At 33.8% G+C, this 20573-nt stretch overlaps 1 protein-coding gene across 2 annotated transcripts in view; it reads left to right on the forward strand.

Moving 5' to 3' along the window:
- LOC119610447 (pickpocket protein 28-like) overlaps window positions 1-20573 on the forward strand; it is a 35413-nt gene that overhangs the window by 13069 nt on the left and 1771 nt on the right. Inside the window, exons 2-3 of one of the 2 annotated variants that reach the window (XM_037965658.1) lie at window positions 20011-20257; window positions 20315-20518. In XM_037965658.1, the coding sequence (XP_037821586.1) occupies window positions 20094-20257; window positions 20315-20518 (368 nt within the window). In that variant the 5' untranslated portion in view covers window positions 20011-20093. Of the gene's footprint in view, window positions 1-19772; window positions 20258-20314; window positions 20519-20573 lie in introns of those variants that run through there. The other variant, XM_037965657.1, reaches the window with a different exon arrangement.

Raw genomic sequence — 20573 nt, forward strand, 5'->3', positions numbered from 1 at the left:
GACTATAGACTAGACTATAGACTAGACTATAGACTAGACTATAGACTAGACTATAGACTAGACTATATACTAGACTATAGACTAGGACTATAGACTAGACTATAGACTAGACTATAGACTAGACTATAGACTAGACTATAGACTAGACTATAGACTAGACTATAGACTAGACTATAGACTAGAATATAGACTAGACAATAGTCCTAACTATAAAATAGACTATAGTTCTGACTTTATACTAGACTTAGACTGACTATAGTCTTGACTTTATACTAGACTTTAGTCCTGACTATAGACTAGACTATAGCCCTGAGTATATACTAGACTATAATCCTGACAATAGACTAGAAAATAGTCCTGACTATGGAATTAACTATAGCCCTGACTATAGACCTGACTATAGCCCTGACTATAGCCCTGATTATAGCCCTGACTATAGACTTGACTATAGTCCTGATTATAGAGTAGACTATAGACTAGATTATAGACCAGACTATAGTCCTGACTATATTCCTGGTTATAGTCCTGGATATAGTCCTGACTATAGACTAGACAACAGTCTCGACTATGGGCCCTACTATAAACAAGTAAACAAGTATGTTTATATAAAACATTCATTCAAATATTTTAAACAAAGACATTACTCTTAAATTGATTTGTTTTTTGTCAACAACCATTTAACAACATTTTCATTGAAGTCTTTATCACTTGATTGATTTATCAACAGAGTCAACAAAATGTCTCAATAAACAAACAGTTTTCTCTAATAGTTTCTTAAAAGACATAAAAAATTTGCATGTTTTTTATGTTTCTTCAATTCGTAATGTTAAACATATTGTTGCTTGTTTTACATTAATTCTTTTCTGCAAAAGAATTATGAAAAAAACCTGAATAAAAAGTTGAGGAAATAAAAGTTTTTCGAAAATCCTTTTAGAAAACAAAATGTTTTTTCAACACTGCTTACACGGCAACACTCTACCGGTTGCCTGAATACAAAAATAATGTAAAGTACATGAAAGTAAATGGTGGGAAATAAAGCCGTTTTCAAATGATTAAGTGTTTTAAACAAGAGCTGGTTTTGGCATGAAAAAAAACATAAAACTTTTGACAACTTTATGTTTGTTCTGAGAATGCAGAAGGTGCCCTTGGGACCATAAGGGGAACGGATGTTTTTACTTTTTTTTCTGTTGTTCATATAAAAATTGCATTATTTTGTTTTACATTAAAACACCGGTGATTTATGTAAGAAGGGTATTAAACAATTTCAGCAATAAGGTGGTATTGATAAAAAGAAATAATTTTCCAACATAACTCACAATTTCATCTAATATATTTCTTTCAACTTGGCACCTCCCTAATATTTGCCCCTAAAGTATAGTAGTTACTATAAACACATTTATAAAGTGGTTATAAAACACTACATACATATGTATTTACATATACATATATATTTAAAATTTATTATAATCATAAACTTCAATGGTTTATAAACGTTTTAATAGAAAATAATTTCACACAAAACCACAAACGTGTTTTAAATCTAAGGATTTATTTAACCACAAAATATTAAAAAAATCTTATAAATAGAAATCATAAAAACTAAACTGCAAAACCACTAAAAAAAACTATAACCTAAAGATTTTTTAAAGATAAAACTAATAAAATAAATATAAATTTAAGCAATATATTTTATAATATTAAAAAAAATTTATGAACTAAAACAGATTTAATTTGATTATAAAAACACTCATACGCACTGTGGTTCCTAAAGGGTTATAAAACATTTTAAACATTGAAGCAACTGCAGGTAAAAATTGGTAGTTTTCATAAACACTACATAATCTATCAATAGTCTAGTCTATAGTCTAGTCTATAGTCTAGTCTATAGTCTAGTCTATAGTCTAGTCTATAGTCTAGTCTATAGTCTAGTCTATAGTCTAGTCTATAGTCTAGTCTATAGTCTAGTCTATAGTCTAGTCTATAGTCTAGTCTATTTAGAACTCTAGTCTATGTCTAGTCTATAGTCTAGTCTATAGTCTAGTCTATAGTCTAGTCTATAGTCTAGTCTATAGTCTAGTCTATAGTTCTAGTCTATAGTCTAGTCTATAGTCTAGTCTATAGTCCTAGTCTATAGTCTAGTTATAGTCTAGTCTATAGTCTAGTCATCTAGTCTCGTCTAGTCGTATAGTCTAGTCTATAGTCTAGTCTATAGTCTAGTCTATAGTCTAGTCTATAGTCTAGTCTATAGTCTAGTCTATAGTCTAGTCTATAGTCTAGTCTATAGTCTAGTCTATAGTCTAGTCTATAGTCTAGTCTATAGTCTAGTCTATAGTCTAGTCTATAGTCTAGTCTATAGTCTAGTCTATAGTCTAGTCTATAGTCTAGTCTATAGTCTAGTATAGTCCAGTCTATAGTCTAGTCTATAATCTAGTCTATAGTCTAGTCTATAGTCTAGTCTATAGTCTAGTGTATAGTCTAGTCTATAGTCTAGTCTATAGTCTAGTCTATAGTCTAGTCTATAGTCTAGTCTATAGTCTAGTCAATAGTCTAGTCTATAGTCTAGTCTATAGTCTAGTTTATAGTCTAGTCTATAGTCTAGTCTATAGTCTAGTCTATAGTCTAGTCTATAGTCTAGTCTATAGTCTAGTCTATAGTCTAGTCTATAGTCTAGTCTATAGTCTAGTCTAGCCTAGAGAGCCTAGCTATACAAGAAGAAAACAAACAAAAAAAAACAAAACAACAAACAAAAACAAACAAACAAACAAAAAAACAAACAAAAACAAACAAACAAACAAAACAAACAAACAAACAAAAACAAACAAACAACAAACAACAACAAACAAACAAACAACAAACAAACAAACAAAACAAACAAACAAACAACAACAACAAACAAACAAACAAACAAACAAACAAACACAACAAACAAACAACAAACAAACAAACAAACAAACAACAAAAACAAACAAACAAACAAACAAACAAACAACAAACAAACAACAAACAAACAAACAACACAAACAAACAAACAAACAAACAAAACAAACAAACAAACAAACAACACAAACAAACAAACAAACAAACAAACAAACAAACAAACAACACTAACTAACTACTAACTAACTAACTAACTAACTAACTAACTAACTAATAACCTAACTAACTAACTAACTAACTAACGAACTAACTAACTAACTAACTAACATAACTAACTAACTAACTAACTAACTAACGAAACTAACTAACTAACTACTAACTAACTAACTAACTAACTAACTAACTAACTAACTAACTAACTAACTACTAAGTCTACTAGTCTAACTACTATGTCTAGTCTACAGTTCTAGTCTATTTAGTCTATAGTCTAGTCTATAGTCTAGTCTATAGTCTAGTCTATTAGTCTAGTCTATAGTCTAGTCTATAGTCTAGTCTATAGTCTAGTCTATAGTCTAGTCTATAGTCTAGTCTATAGTCTAGTCTATAGTCTAGTCTATAGTCTAGTCTATAGTCTAGTCTATAGTCTAGTCTATAGTCTAGTCTATAGTCTAGTCTATAGTCTAGTCTATAGTCTAGTCTATAGTCCTAGTCTATAGTCTAGTCTATAGTCCTAGTCTATAGTCTAGTCTATAGTTAGTCTATAGTCTAGTCTATAGTCTAGTCTATAGTCTAGTCTATAGTCTAGTCTATAGTCTAGTCTATAGTCTAGTCTATAGTCTAGTCTATAGTCTAGTCTATAGTCTAGTCTATAGTCTAGTCTATAGTCTAGTCTATAGTCTAGTCTATAGTCTAGTCTATAGTCTAGTCTATAGTCTAGTCTATAGTCTAGTCTATAGTCTAGTCTATAGTCTAGTCTATAGTCTAGTCTAGTAGTTAGTTAGTTAGTTAGTGTGTTTCATTTTTAGTCTAAATTCTAAAAACATTTCTTAACAATCACTGTTTGAGGTTTTAGTTTCTATTGCATGCTTTCCAAACCTGTGATTACCCACTAGTCACCCCTCATTATATTCCTTTCATTTGCCCAATAGTAAATAACTTTCCATTTTAAAGATAAGAAACACATGTGAACACGCATACTAAGTATATACTGCTCATAAAATCCCTGCAAATTTGATATGAGTTTTATTTTTTAAATACCAAATATAAATATTGTCTAACATGTTGGCATGCATGAATAAACCTGGCCCAGACCGATAGACAGACAACACAGAGTTTTTAATGTAAATTTTATTATGTCATATTGTCATATTTTGCTACACAGAAAAACAAACTACATACAAGTGTGTCTATGTAGCAAAATATGACAATATGACATAATAAAATTTACGCCCTTTTTATTATAAATACAATTTTCAAATGTCATGTAATTTTTATTCATTTTTGATAAAGTTGTCATATTACACAAGTTGCAAGCACTTGAAATTTTCCACATAGAAACAAGGTTTGTGTTTTCCCATATCTAACAGGCAATTTATACATTTTAATAATAATGTTGGAAAATTTGTTCATAAATCCTTTTGTATACAATTTATTGGATGACCATACTCATAGCATACATATTGTATGCCTTGTTATTTAAAAAGTAATCATGCACATGCAGGCAGGAGCATGGGCATGTTTGGGTTACATACGTACATATGTATATCATATGTTAAGGTACTTAGGGGACAGTTGATAATATTTTTTGTAAAGAAAACATAATTGTATTTTATAAAAGTACATAAATAAGGAGCTTTAACATACAAAGCTAACAGTTTATAGAAACATGAATGATGTAGAAATGAACTCGAACTGAACTAGAACTGAACTAGAACTGAACTCGAACTGAACTCGAACTGAACTAGAAACTGAACTAGAACTGAACTAGAACTGAACTAGAACTGAACTAGAACTGAACTAGAACTGAACTAGAACTGAACTAGAACTGAACTAGAACTGAACTAGAACTAGAACTGAACTAGAACTGAACTAGAACTGAACTAGAACTGAACTAGAACTGAACTAGAACTGAACTAGAACTGAACTAGAACTGAACTAGAACTAGAACTGAACTAGAACTGAACTAGAACTGAACTAGAACTGAACTAGAACTGAACTAGAACTGAACTAGAACTGAACTAGAACTGAACTAGAACTGAACTAGAACTGAACTAAAACTGAACTAGAACTGAACTAGAACTGAACTAGAACTGAACTAGAACTGAACTAGAACTGAACTAGAACTAAACTAGAACTGAACTAGAACTGAACTAGAACTGAACTAGAACTGAACTAGAACTGAACTAGAACTGAACTAGAACTGAACTAGAACTGAACTAGAACTGAACTAGAACTGAACTAGAACTGAACTAGAACTGAACTAGAACTGAACTAGAACTGAACTAGAACTGAACTAGAACTGAACTAGAACTGAACTAGAACTGAACTAGAACTGAACTAGAACTGAACTAGAACTGAACTAGAACTGAACTAGAACTGAACTAGAACTGAACTAGAACTGAACTAGAACTGACTAGAACTGAACTAGAACTGAACTAGAACTGAACTAGAACTGAACTAGAACTGAACTAGAACTGAACTAGAACTGAACTAGAACTGAACTAGAACTAGAACTAGAACTAGAACTAGAACTAGAACTGAACTGAACTAGAACTGAACTGAACTGAACTAACTAGAACTAGAACTAGAACTAGAACTAGAACTGAACTAGAACTGAACTAGAACTGAACTAGAACTGAACTAGAACTGAACTAGAACTGAACTAGAACTGAACTAGAACTGAACTAGAACTAGAACTGAACAAGAACTGAACTAGAACTGAACTAGAACTGAAAAGAACTGAACTAGAACTGAACTAGAACTGAACTAGAACTGAACTAGAACTGAACTAGAACTGAACTAGAACTGAACTAGAACTGAACTAGAACTGAACTAGAACTGAACTAGAACTGAACTAGAACTGAACTAGAACTGAACTAGAACTGAACTAGAACTGAACTAGAACTGAACTAGAACTGAACTAGAACTGAACTAGAACTGAACTAGAACTGAACTAGAACTGAACTAGAACTGAACTAGAACTGAACTAGAACTGAACTAGAACTGAACTAGAACTGAACTAGAACTGAACTAGAACTGAACTAGAACTGAACTAGAACTGAACTAGAACTGAACTAGAACTGAACTAGAACTGAACTAGAACTGAACTAGAACTGAACTAGAACTGAACTAGAACTGAACTAAACTGAACTAGAACTGAACTAGAACTGAACTAGAACTGAACTAGAACTGAACTAGAACTGAACTAGAACTGAACTAGAACTGAACTAGAACTGAACTAGAACTAGAACTGAACTAGAACTAGAACTGAACTAGAACTGAACTAGAACTGAACTAGAACTAGAACTGAACTAGAACTGAACTAGAACTGAACAAGAACTGAACTAGAACTGAACTAGAACTGAACTAGAACTGAACTAGAACTGAACTAGAACTGAACTAGAACTGAACTAGAACTGAACTAGAACTGAACTAGAACTGAACTAGAACTGAACTAGAACTGAACTAGAACTGAACTAGAACTGAACTAGAACTGAACTAGAACTGAACTAGAACTGAACTAGAACTGAACTAGAACTGAACTAGAACTGAACTAGAACTGAACTAGAACTGAACTAGAACTGAACTAGAACTAGAACTGAAACTGAACGAAACTCGAAATGAACTAGAACTGATTTAAACTATTGAGTAGTTTGTTTTCTATAGTCTGAACTATTCTATAGTGCTGTCTATAGTCTGAACTATTGTCTTGTCTATAGTTTTAGGGATATAGTCGATTTTATTGTCTATTGTCTTGTAGAATAACCTTTCAAATAAGATAAAAACTTTTGCCATACTTTAATATTATTCAAATTTATTTCGAAACACATTTTTTCATTTGAAATTTATCTTTTATTTATCTTTTGATTTTTTTATTTGTTTTAATATTTTAAACTAATGTAGCTGAGAAAAACAAATATAATTTATATTCTTTTAAAGATTGTTTACCTTTTAAATACCCTTTTTAAAAATGTTTACATCGTTTCCTAGAAAGATTAGCTAAACGATAAAGTTTCCTAAATCAAAAAGAAAAACCTTTTGTTTAAATTTACAAAAAAAAAACAACTAAAATTTATTTAAAATAAATAAACAAAATAACAAATCTCTGTCCAAAGAATTAAACACAATTGTCCCTTGGCTCATAAATAAACAGTAGTAGTTAAGGTTTCCTTGGTACAAATATTTAATTTAAAACCTACAATGGTATATGAACAGGGACAACATGGTCATTCCTATAGAAATGCTTTGGGTAAATTTACCAGCAACAATCAAATGCAGTAGAATCAAGAAAATTGAAACAGCAAAAGATGAATAAAATATTATATAAGGAAAAAATCAAAAAAGGAATCAAGAAAACAAAACAAGTAGTAAAAAAATTAAAACGTTTCTTGGCCAACGTTGCGGAAAAGGTCAGGTTATTGGATGGTTTGGTTTTTTAAAATGAATTAAAACAAGACGTACATGCAGGCGGAATCAGAAATACAACGACAAATCTGTAAAAGGAAGTTCCACTACAAGCTAAGGAAAACAACGAACCATGCTTAATTGTGTTAAATAATACAGCAACAACAATAACAAACAAAAGACCAAGACCATAAGAAGTTTAAATAAAATTTAATTTTATTAATTCCAGGAAATAGGTTTACTCTAGTTAGTAATATGTATTATTATTATTCTTGTTAATTTTAATACTATTTAAAATTAAAATCTTTGTTCATTAATGTCAACAAGGTGATTAGTTCTTTTCTTTTCATTTCTTTTACTTTTTTATGCAATGGAAAAGATAAAAAAGATTTTATTAGATTTAAATATACCTCGTAGTACGAAGTTCGTACCTAGAGCAATTTTTCACTAATTAATTTTTAATAACAATTGTCTACTTTGACATAAACATTTGACATGCGTCACTCAACTCTATTTATGTTAAGAATTAGTAAACAAAACAAAATGTCAATCAAAATTTTTATAATTTATTTTAATTACAACTGACTTCTTATTGACCAAACAACATACCAAAGTCTGGCCTTAAGAATATACTATAGAATAGACTATAGTCTGGACTATAGAATATACATTCATCTAGACAATAGAACAGAATAAAGTCTAGAATATAGCCTGGACTATAGAATAGACTATAAACTGGACTACAGAATAGACTATAGTCTGGAATATAGAATAGACTATAGTCTGGCCTATAGAATATAATATAGTCTGGTCTATAGAATATACTATAAACTCGACTATTGAATAGACTATAGTCTGGACTATAGAATAGACTATATTCTGGACTTTAGAATAGACTATAGTCTGGACTTTAGAATAGACTATAGTCTGGACTATAGAATAGACTATAGTTTGGCCTGTAGAATAGTCTATAGACTGGACTATAGAACAGTCTATAATCTGTACTACAGAACAGTCTATAGTCTTTACTATAGAACAGTCTATAGTCTTTACTATAGAACAGTCTATAGTCTTTACTATAGAACAGTCTATAGTTTGGACTATAGAACAGTCTATAGTTTGGACTATAGAACAGTCTATAGTTTGGACTATAGAACAGTCTATAGTTTGGACTATAGAACAGTCTATAGTCAGGACTATAGAACAGTCTATAGTCTGGACTATAGAACAGTCTATAGTCTGGACTATAGAACAGTCTATAGTCTGGACTATAGAACAGTCTATAGTCTGGACTATAGAACAGTCTATAGTCTGGACTATAGAACAGTCTATAGTCTGGACTATAGAATAGTCTATAGTCTGGACTATAGAACAGTCTATAGTCTGGACTATAGAATAGTCTATAGTCTGGACTATAGAATAGTCTATAGTCTGGACTATAGAACAGTCTATAGTCTGGACTTTAGAACAGTCTATAGTCTGGACTATAGAACAATCTATAGTCTGGACTATAGAACAGTCCATAGTCTGGACTATAGAACAGTCTATAGTCTGGACTATAGAACAGTCTATAGTCTGGACTATAGAACAGTCTATAGTCTGGACTACAGAACAGTTTATAGTCTGGACTATAGAACAGTCTATACTCTGGACTATAGAACAGTCTATACTCTGGACTATAGAACAGTCTATACTCTGGACTATAGAACAGTCTATAGTCTGGACTATAGAACTGTCTATAGTCTGGACTATAGAACTGTCTATAGTCTGGACTATAGAACAGTCTATAGTCTGGACTATAGAACAGTCTATAGTCTGGATTATAGAATAGACTATAGTCTGAACTGTAGAATAGACTATAGCCTGGACTATAGAATAGACTATAGTCTTGACTTTAGAATAGACTATAGTCTGGATTATAGAATAGAATATAGTCTGGACTATAAAATAGACTATAATCTGGACTTTAGAATAGACTATAGCCTGGACTACAAAATAGACTATAGTCTGAACTATAGAATAGACTATAGTCTGGACTGTAGAATAGACTATAGTCTGGACTATAGAATACACTATAGTCTGAACTATAAAATAGACCATAGGACTATAGAATAGACTATAGTTTGGCCTGTAGAATAGTCTATAGACTGGACTATAGAACAGTCTATAATCTGGACTACAGAACAGTCTATAGTTTTTACTATAGAACAGTCTATAGTCTTTACTATAGAACAGTCTATAGTCTGGACTATAGAACAGTCTATAGTCTTTACTATAGAACAGTCTATAGTCTGGACTATAGAACAGTCTATAGTCTGGACTATAGAACAGTCTATAGTCTGGACTATAGAACAGTCTATAGTCTGGACTATAGAACAGTCTATAGTCTGGACTATAGAATAGACTATAGTCTTAACTGTAGAATAGACTATAGTCTGAACTGTAGAATAGACTATAGTCTTGACTTTAGTATAGACTATAGTCTGGATTATAGAATAGACTATAGTCTGGACTATAAAATAGACTATAATCTGGACTTTAGAATAGACTATAGTCTGGACTACAAAATAGACTATAGTCTGAACTATAGAATAGACTATAGCCTGGACTATAGAATAGACTATAGTCTGGACTGTAGAATAGACTATAGTCTGGACTATAGAATACACTATAGTCTGAACTATAAAATAGACCATAGGACTATAGAATAGACTATAGTTTGGCCTGTAGAATAGTCTATAGACTGGACTATAGAACACTCTATAATCTGGACTACAGAACAGTCTATAGTTTTTACTATAGAACAGTCTATAGTCTTTACTATAGAACAGTCTATAGTCTGGACTATAGAACAGTCTATAGTCTTTACTATAGAACAGTCTATAGTCTGGACTATAGAACAGTCTATAGTCTGGACTATAGATCAGTCTATAGTCTGGACTATAGATCAGTCTATAGTCTGGACTATAGAACAGTCTATAGTCTGGACTATAGAACAGTCTATAGTCTGGACTATAGAACAGTCTACAATTTGGACTATAGAACAGTCTATAGTCTGGACTATAGAATTGTCTACAGTTTGGACTATAGAAATGTCTACAGTTTGGACTATAGAACAGTTTATAGTCTGGACTATAGAACAGTCTATAGTCTGGACTATAGAATTGTCTATAGTCTGTTTTATAGAACAGTCCAGGACTACAGAATAGTATATATTTTGGACTTTACAGTTTCTATTTTCTGTTCAAGCCTTGTTGATATAAAATACATCTCAATTTTTAAAATTTTTTCTCCAGAAATTTATAACTTAATGTTTTTATACTTACAGCCAGATGACCACAATTTTGTAACATTACTATAGCCTATGGAAACTAGCTACAGTAACTGTTAGTAGTCCTTGTATTTTCTTATAATTACTATTATTAATTTATATTTGTTTATGCCACAAAAGAACAAATACAAAAAAAAAAAAACAAAGAAGTAATCTGGGTCCTACAAGAAGTATTAAATAATAATGGCAGATAGGGTTTTTGTTAAGGAAATTAGGAGGGGGAACTACGTAAAAATCTTCTTGTTAAAGATTTATTAGATCTTTAATTTTTATAAATTTATTTAAAATTCTAGAATTTCTTCAAAATTTTAGAACAATTTTAGATTTGAAAAAATTTCATTAATTTCCCTTTAATTTTGAAATCTTAAAGGCAAACCCTTTTCAGTACTGCCTTGACATTATTTGCCTTATATCGAGAAACAAACATTTATTTTGATTTCATTATCAGACTCATTCTAAAGAACTAACACTTACACATCACTAAACTTAAGGACCTAAAAGGACAGGGTACAGTGGAGTATATTTCATTTTGAAATCTTCTAAAAGTTTAGTCGGATTGTGGTACTATCAGTTGATAATTTTTATAAAATTTGACAATTTGGCAACAGATTTTATAAAATTTTTAATAAATTATATGTTTTTTGAATAACTTTTTCTCCACTGTCCAGCCATTAAAGCAAATATGCTCCCACACTTACCTCCCGAACTATAAACAAACACAAAAGAGACAAGTATTATGTCAATTAACAAGACCATAAAAGAGTGTAAATAAAAAGGAAAAAGAAGATGGTGTCCGCCATTGTTTATTCTTCATAATATTGTAAGTACCGTTAGAAAATTTTCTTTCTTGAGAATCTTGTCAAGAGCAAAGAGAGTGGGCGACTTTTACGAAAGAAATATTACTGTGATTAACACTACGACAGAAATGAAAAACTATAGTAACTAAAGGAATTATATGGACCTTTAGTTCGAGATTTTATTGTCATATGACCTCGAATCATTGCACTTAATTTCCTGCTTAAAACTCCTTTACATTGTTTCTTTTGCGGTCAGTTAGTAAGAGAAAGTAATATAAATAATAAAACTTATTTAAACATGTAAATATGTTTTTATTAATATTTATATATACTTAATTCTAACCATTCTACATACATATGTTACTAAGAACATTTGTATGTGTTGCTCATAGTATTTAAATGTCCTCATTTGCCCCTGTCTGAACCCTCTAATGACTGTGTGTAAATATTTTTATTCTAATAATTGTTGTCATTTTCTATTCTGTAAGTAAAAAGGACAACAATGAAGGAGTATTGTGATATATTTATTAACTGTCATAGATAGTCTTGTATCAGGGGACATAAATTTATGAATGTGTTAATTTGTTATAATTTGTAATCATGGTTTTGATTTGAGTGGATTAATTAATAAGGAAAATTAGAATTAAAGTAACATTTAAACTAGACAAGAATATAGTAAATCTATAGACTAGACTATAGACTAGACTATAGACTAGACTATAGACTAGACTATAGACTAGACTATAGACTAGACTATAGACTAGATATAGACTAGACTATAGACTAGACTATAGACTAGACTATAGACTAGACTATAGACTAGACTATAGACTAGACTATAGACTAGACTATAGACTAGACTATAGACTAGACTAGATAGACTATAGACTAGACTATAGACTAGACTATAGACTAGACTATAGACTAGACTATAGACTAGACTATAGACTAGACTATAGACTAGACTATAGACTAGACTATAGACTAGAAATAGACTAGACTATAGACTAGACTATAGACTAGACTATAGACTAGGCTATAGACTAGACTATACACTAGACTATAGACTAGACTATAGACTAGACTATAGACTAGACTATAGACTAGACTATAGACTAGACTATAGACTAGACTATAGACTAGACTATAGACTAGACTATAGACTAGACTATAGACTAGACTATAGACTAGACTATGACTAGACTTATAGACTAGACTATAGACTAGACATAGACTAGACTATAGACTAGACTATAGACTAGACTAGAGACTAGACTATAGACTAGACTATAGACTAGACTATAGACTAGACTATAGACTAGACTATAGACTAGAACTATAGACTAGACTATAGACTAGACTATAGACTAGACTATAGACTAGACTATAGACTAGACTATAGACTAGACCTATAGACTAGACTATAGACTAGACTATAGACTAGACTATAGACTAGACTATAGACTAGACTATAGACTAGACTATAGACTAGACTATAGACTAGACTATAGAACTAGACTATAGACTAGACTATAGACTAGACTATAGACTAGACTATAGACTAGACTATAGACTAGACTATAGACTAGACTATAGACTAGACTATAGACTAGACTAAGACTAGACTATAGACTAGACTATAGACTAGACTATAGACTAGACTATAGACTAGACTATAGACTAGACTATAGACTAGACTATAGACTACTAGACTATAGACTAGACTATAGACTAGACTATAGACTAGACTATAGACTAGACTATAGACTAGACTATAGACTAGACTATAGACTAGACTATAGACTAGACTATAGACTAGACTATAGACTAGACTATAGACTAGACTATAGACTAGACTATAGACTAGACTATAGACTAGACTATAGACTAGACTATAGACTAGACTATAGACTAGACTATAGACTAGACTATAGACTAGACTATAGACTAGACTATAGACTAGACTATAGACTAGACTATAGACTAGATTATAGACTAGACTATAGACTAGACTAGACTAGACTATAGACTAGACTATAGACTAGACTATAGACTAGACTATATACTAGACTATAGACTAGACTATAGACTAGACTATAGACTAGACTATAGATTAGACTATAGATTAGACTATAGACCAGACTATAGATTAGACTATAGACCAGACTATAGATTAGACTATAGACTAAACTAGACTAGACTAGTCTAGACTAGACTAGACTATAGACCAGACTATAGATTAGACTATAGACTAAACTAGACTAGTCTACACTAGACTAGACTAGACTATAGACTATAGACTATAGACTATAGACTAGACTAGACTATAGACTATAGACTAGACTATAGACTAGACTATAGACTAGACCATAGACTAGACTATAGACTAGACTAGACTATAGACTAGACTATAGACTAGACTAGACTATAGACTAGACTATAGACTAGACTATAGACTAGACCATAGACTAGACTATAGACTAGGGCCGTGGCTCTGGCTACTATCGGGGTCAGCAGGTGGCGGATAGCTGAACGACCTACAAATATGTAGGCCAGCTGCGATAGATAAGCAGTCCCCGACCATGAGCGGCAGAATTCGAGGGCGTGCTAGAAAAAGGTTACATGAGCCTAATGACGATTCTGTGACATGGCGATTAGATGCCGCCAGTAAGTAAGCATCCCCCACAAGAGGTACCCTCTAGAGAGGTGTAATTAGAAGAGTGACGTCTTCGTGGTTCCTCTAGTCATATTTAAACCCAGAAGCGTCTGTTTCATATTGAACGGCTCTCTGGTCAGCGTCTGTTTCCCAAGTAAGGGGCGGCTGCGAATCAATATCCTGGCGGTTAGGTCAAAAACGCTACGGGTAGGATCCCGGAATAACAAAACAAACATGGAAAAGTTTAATAAGGAAAATTCAATTACGGTGCAGGGAGTAATGACCCCAGTACCGGCGGCTTTGGGTAGTGCGCGAGCAGGCTACCAGTCGTCGAAATCCAGCGCCTGCAATGTTACCCCGGTAAGCTTGGCTAAGGTAACAGATAATGCTACAAGCAACAATCACCAGAAGGAGTGCAATAAAGGGGGAGAAAATAGCGACCAACCTATTGGTGGACAGGAACACTATTTTACTCCAGTGAGCAGTTTTTCTCGCAGTGGTACTACAAATCAAGGTGGGAAAAATCAAATAAACCCTTTCCAAAGAAGTGCGGCTACAAAAAGAACTCCACCGCAAACTACTAGCAGCAAAGAAAACACGACTCAAGAAGAGGCAATTAGTGATAATGCACAGCCTTCAGAGTCATTCTGCCTTTTAGGGAACTTAATTGTTGATTTGATGGACTTTGTAAAACCCAAAAACAACGTACACAATGCCATTAAAGATCAATTGACCGCAATCCGAGCTATGTATAATAAAACAAGAGAAGAACTACGTAATGGTATAAATATGACATACCGACAAGAAGTAGAACAGTCCACGCAGACATCACCACGACAAGAAGTGGAACAGTCCATGCAGACATCACCAATAGCATGGCCGTCCAAAAGGGAATCGAAAAGAAATTTAGAAGACAAAACAGCTCCAAAAATGCCGACGCCGAAAAGACTGAAGCAAAGCCTTCCACAAAATAGGACAACACTAACTCCACTAGAAGAACTCCCTAGTAGAAAGCCAGAGTCGGATAACCTAGAAGCCGGATGGGCTATAGTTAAGAAGAAAAAGAATACGAGATCCCGCAAGCCTCGGCCAGATACTATGATAATATCTGCCAAAAACGATATCTCTTACGCTGATATTTTAAAGAAAATTAGGGCAGACCCTGAACTAAAAGAACTAGGTGATGAGGTAAACAAAATTCGAAGAACCCAGAAAGGGGACCTTCTTTTAGAACTTAAGTCTGGAAGCGAAAACCTAGCAGAAAGATTTAATGAAAAAATTAAAACATCTTTGGATGGATCAGTGGATGTAAAAACACGAATAGATGAGATTGTTATTGAATGTAAAGATATGGATGATATCACTACAAAGTTAGAAATATGTCAATCCTTTTCCAAAGCGCTAGGTATACCAGATCTAAGAGAAAATATTGTTAAGTCCCTCCGAAAGACCTATGGAGGAACTCAATCAGCTAAAATTAGCCTCCCAACAGAAGCTGCAATGAAAGCCCTCAAGCTAAAAAAGATCAAAATTGGTTGGTCTATGTGTCGCATAAGAGAAACCATTACACTCACTAAGTGTTTTAGGTGTCTGGAATTTGGCCATATTTCAAGATTCTGTAAATCTGACGTAGATAGATCGAATCGGTGTCTAAGGTGTGGACTTGATGGGCATTTAGTGAGGGATTGTCAGGCCGAGCCGAACTGCATGCTATGTAAAGCTGGAGGGAATACGGATCTAAAGCACAATGCTGGTAGCTATAGATGTCCTATATTTAGAAAGGCGTTAAGTTCCAGACACAAATGAAGTTTATTCAGCTTAATATAAACCATTGTAGTGCAGCGCAGGAGCTATTAAAACAGACCATCTGTGAACAACAAATTGACGTCGCCCTTGTTTGCGAGCAGTACAAAAACCTTGAGAGAAATGTTTGGGAAAGTGATTCAACAGGTAAAGCAGCAGTGTGGGCCTGCGGCAACAAAGCAATAGAGAAAGGTATGCACCATTTACAAGAAGGCTTCGTAAGAATTAAGATCGGTGGAATATTCGTATATAGCTGCTATATATCACCTAATATACCACAACATGAATTCGAGCAAATAATAGACAACCTAGTGAACGACGCAAATAGGCATAATCCAATTGTCATAGGAGGTGATTTTAATGCATGGGCAATAGATTGGGGTAGCCAAAGAACAAACAAAAGAGGCAAAATACTTCTGGACGCGTTTTCTAGACTTGACGTGATTCTAGCAAACAAAGGACAGGCACACACTTTTCGGAGAGCTGGTTATGGGTCAGTAGTCGACATAACCTTCGTGAGCTCTAGTTTATCAAAAGAAATGGATTGGTATGTTAGCGAACACTATACTCACAGTGACCATCAGGCTGTAATTTTCACAATTAATCCTAATACATCATTGAGTATAGTATCAGACAAATTTAAATTTCAAGGATGGGCGAAAGATAAGATCGATGAAGAAGCCTTTACCGAAACCTTTTCATACCAGCAAATTGAAAATGGCCCGGTATCCGATATGGCAGAAAAAGTCTTAGCAGCACTAAAGATGGCTTGTGATGCGTCCATGCCAAGAAAGAGATCAAACCATAGAAGGAAAGAAAACTACTGGTGGAATGATAATATATCAGCCCTTAGAAGCGAATGCTTGAGAAGTAGAAGAAAATACCAAAGAAGCAGAGGCAGACCAGACTTCATAGCTAAAAGGGAAATATATCACGAAGCCAGGAAAGGCCTACAAGAAGCCATTAGACGTAGTAAATCCGAGTGCTTTAAAGAACTATGCAACGAAGCCGATGCAAATCCCTGGGGTAACGCATATCGAGTTGTAATGTCAAAGCTAAAGGGGAAGAGGTCAGCCCAAATAACATGCCCTAACCTTATTAGAGAAATAGTATCAGTTCTATTCCCGGAAGGAGAACCGTACTCAGAGCCGTATTCAATCGTGCAACAAGGCGAGATAGAAGTGACAGAGGAGGAAATAATAAACCTCTGTGCAAGGATTGGCGATAACAAAGCACCAGGCCTTGACTTCATTCCGAATAGGGCTTTAAAGATCGCTCTAAAAGCAAGACCAGAGATTTTTACCAGGCTGTTCAGCAGAAGTCTCAGAGAGGGGAAATTCCCCGAGATCTGGAAGAAACAAAAACTAATTCTGATACCAAAACCAGGAAAAACATTAGGTGAACCACAATCATACCGACCAATCTGTCTACTTGACACCTTAGGCAAATGCTTGGAAAGAATTGTCTATACGAGACTGTTAAAGGCAGTAGAAGAAACCTGTGGGCTATCGGATAGGCAATATGGATTTAGAAAGGCTAGATCAACAATTGATGCAGTGAATTTCGTAACTGAAACAGCTAAGAATGCAATCAATGGAAAAGGCAAGAATAGATATTACTGTGCCATAATTACACTAGACGTTAAAAATGCTTTTAATTCTGCGGGATGGAAACACATTATTTCCTCGTTAAGATCTCTTAATGTCCCCGAATACCTTATTGCAATAATAAAGGATTACTTCTCAAAAAGAACACTGTGGTTCGAAACTGACAATGGTACGGAATCGTATAATATTACATCAGGTGTCCCACAAGGATCAGTCCTAGGACCACTCCTGTGGAATATTATGTACAATGGCATATTTGACTTAAGAATCCCAGAAGAAGCGACCGTTGTAGGATTCGCAGACGACGTCGCAATCCTTGTCAGAGCACGTCACCTGAATGAAGTCCAGTTATATGCGAACGAATCAATTGCAATTATTAGAAATTGGATGAAAGATATGAATCTGAAACTTGCAGAGCATAAAACGGAGGCAGTGCTTATAAGCGGAAAGAGGAAGAGGGAGACTCTTTCATTTACTGTGGGGACAACTGAAATCAAATCGTCTGAATCTATTAAATACTTAGGTATAATGGTTGACGATCGCCTAAACTTTAAGAAACACATAGAATATACATGTGAGAAAGCAACAGCTGTATCAAATGCCTTAGCAAGAATGATGCCAAACATCGGTGGCCCACGACAGAGTAGAAGAATTTTAATTTCAAGGGTAACGAACTCAGTTATTCTTTATGGAGCACCAATTTGGGAATGCGCAATATCTGAAGCATCTAGAAAAAACATTTCTGCAATACATAGAAGAAGCTGCCTAAGAGTATGTAGTGGTTACAGAACAATTTCTGCAGAAGCAGCAAATGTAGTAGCGGGCATAATACCTGTGGACTTAGCAGCCAAAGAACTATCGGCTGTCTACGAAGAGAAATCTAGAAACCCACATATCCCAAAGGTGGAAATAAGCCGGATAGAAAGGGAGAAAACTATGAGGGAATGGCAGAGGAGATGGGAAAGTACAAGTAAGGGCCGATGGACCTTTCAACTAATCCCAGACATCAATATATGGATAAATAGACGCCATGGTGAGCTGAACTACCATTTGACGCAATTCCTTACAGGACATGGTATCTATAGGAGCTATTTATACCGGTTTGGCCATGACAACTCACCAAGATGCCCGAAATGCCCAGATCTAGATGAAACAGTAGAACATGTCGTTTTTAATTGCCCACAATTCTCTGGACTACGAAGCAGGTTGGAATCGTGCATTGGCGAACAAATAAGGACAGACAATATAATAGAAGCAATTCTAAAATCAGAACATAACTGGTCATTGGTGAACATGTACATAACTTCAATAAATATAGCTCTGCGAGATGCAGAGATTATTCGCAAGGCCCAGAACGTGGCCTAGGAGACGAACTCTGAGAGTTAAGGAAGTTCAGCGTCAAAGCTGACCACCCCGCGAAGTAGTACCTGGTGGCAGTTCCGCGGAGTGTGGTGTTGACGATGGAGGTGGTTTTAGTCGGTAGGAATCCGACATACCCTTTATGGGACCTATGTAAGGTTTCCTCCTCCACTATACAAAAAAAAAAAAAAAAAAAAAAAAAAAAAAAAAGACTATAGACTAGACTATAGACTAGACTATAGACTAGACTATAGACTAGACTATAGACTAGGCTAGACTAGACTAGACTAGACTAGACTAGACTATAGACTAGACTATAGACTAGACTATAGACTAGACTATAGACTAGACTATAGACTAGTAGTTAGACTAACTACTAGACTAAACACTAGTCTAGTCTATAGTCTAGTATATAGTCTAGCAATTAGTCTACTTTAAATTCTGGTCTGTAGTCTAATCAATACTTTAGTATATAGTCTTGATGAAATAGAATATAGTTTGGATTACACTTTTGTCTGGACTTTGAAATATACATACATATGTATATACATTACTCTCCAGCCCGATAGATTGTAGAGTATTCTATTGCCCAGACTATAGTCTATTCTTTGGTTTCGTCTATCTCATTATTTCAGTAATTAAAAATATTGTTTACTTGACAATAAATATATTTTATCCATTATTTACCTGAAACTTAAAAAAAATGCGGCAACCTCAACCCTTACCAAACCCATATCGTATTGCAATTAACAAAACCAAATTCCCAATCAAGGAAACACATAAAAAATAAAACCATTCCAAAAACCAGTAATTGTTAATAATGACACTGATACTAATTTGTAATTAAAACTATATGAAATAAATCAATTAATAAGCTTTATTTATAACGGACGTACTACCAAACACTTTCATATATAATTACTCTAGAGGGAATTGAATTTCAAAAATAAATTTCAGTCTTTCAAGGATACAGACAACAAGCAAGTGTTTTTTGGTTCTCTTGTTTTGGGGGGGTTAAAATAAATAGAACCTTGAAGAAAATGCCTTTAAACAGTAAAACGAAAAAAGATGCTGAGAAAAAGTGTTCTAGCTGGTGGAGTTGTTTACATGCGGCCATAGATGATACATTTTGGGAGTATACCAGACGTACGAGAGTAAGTGGTATCTGGTTACTGCGGAGACATCGTACAGAGGGTATATCGAGGTGGGTTGAAGGATTTTTTAGTTTAAATTAGTTTTTTAAGTTTTGTAATGATTTTAGATGGTGCTGGTCTTCAGTGATGATTATTTTATTCCTATGTGGAGTTTATTTATCCCTGCAGCTGTGGTTGAAGTTCTATTCTTATCCTATATTGAATACTATATCAAATGATTTACCCATTACCGATGTGGCCTTTCCGGGGGTGACTATTTGTTCACCCAAAGTGGTGAATATGGAGCGTGTTAGGCGTTATATACGAACACTGTAAGTTGTGGTTTAAAATGAAAAAGTTTTCCAAATTCCTTATAACTTTCTTTAT

Source organism: Lucilia sericata, unplaced genomic scaffold (assembly GCF_015586225.1).
Source record: "Lucilia sericata isolate MDLA Ls3-8-SP2 unplaced genomic scaffold, ASM1558622v1 Contig001196F_arrow, whole genome shotgun sequence".
Classification (NCBI taxonomy): domain Eukaryota; kingdom Metazoa; phylum Arthropoda; class Insecta; order Diptera; family Calliphoridae; genus Lucilia; species Lucilia sericata.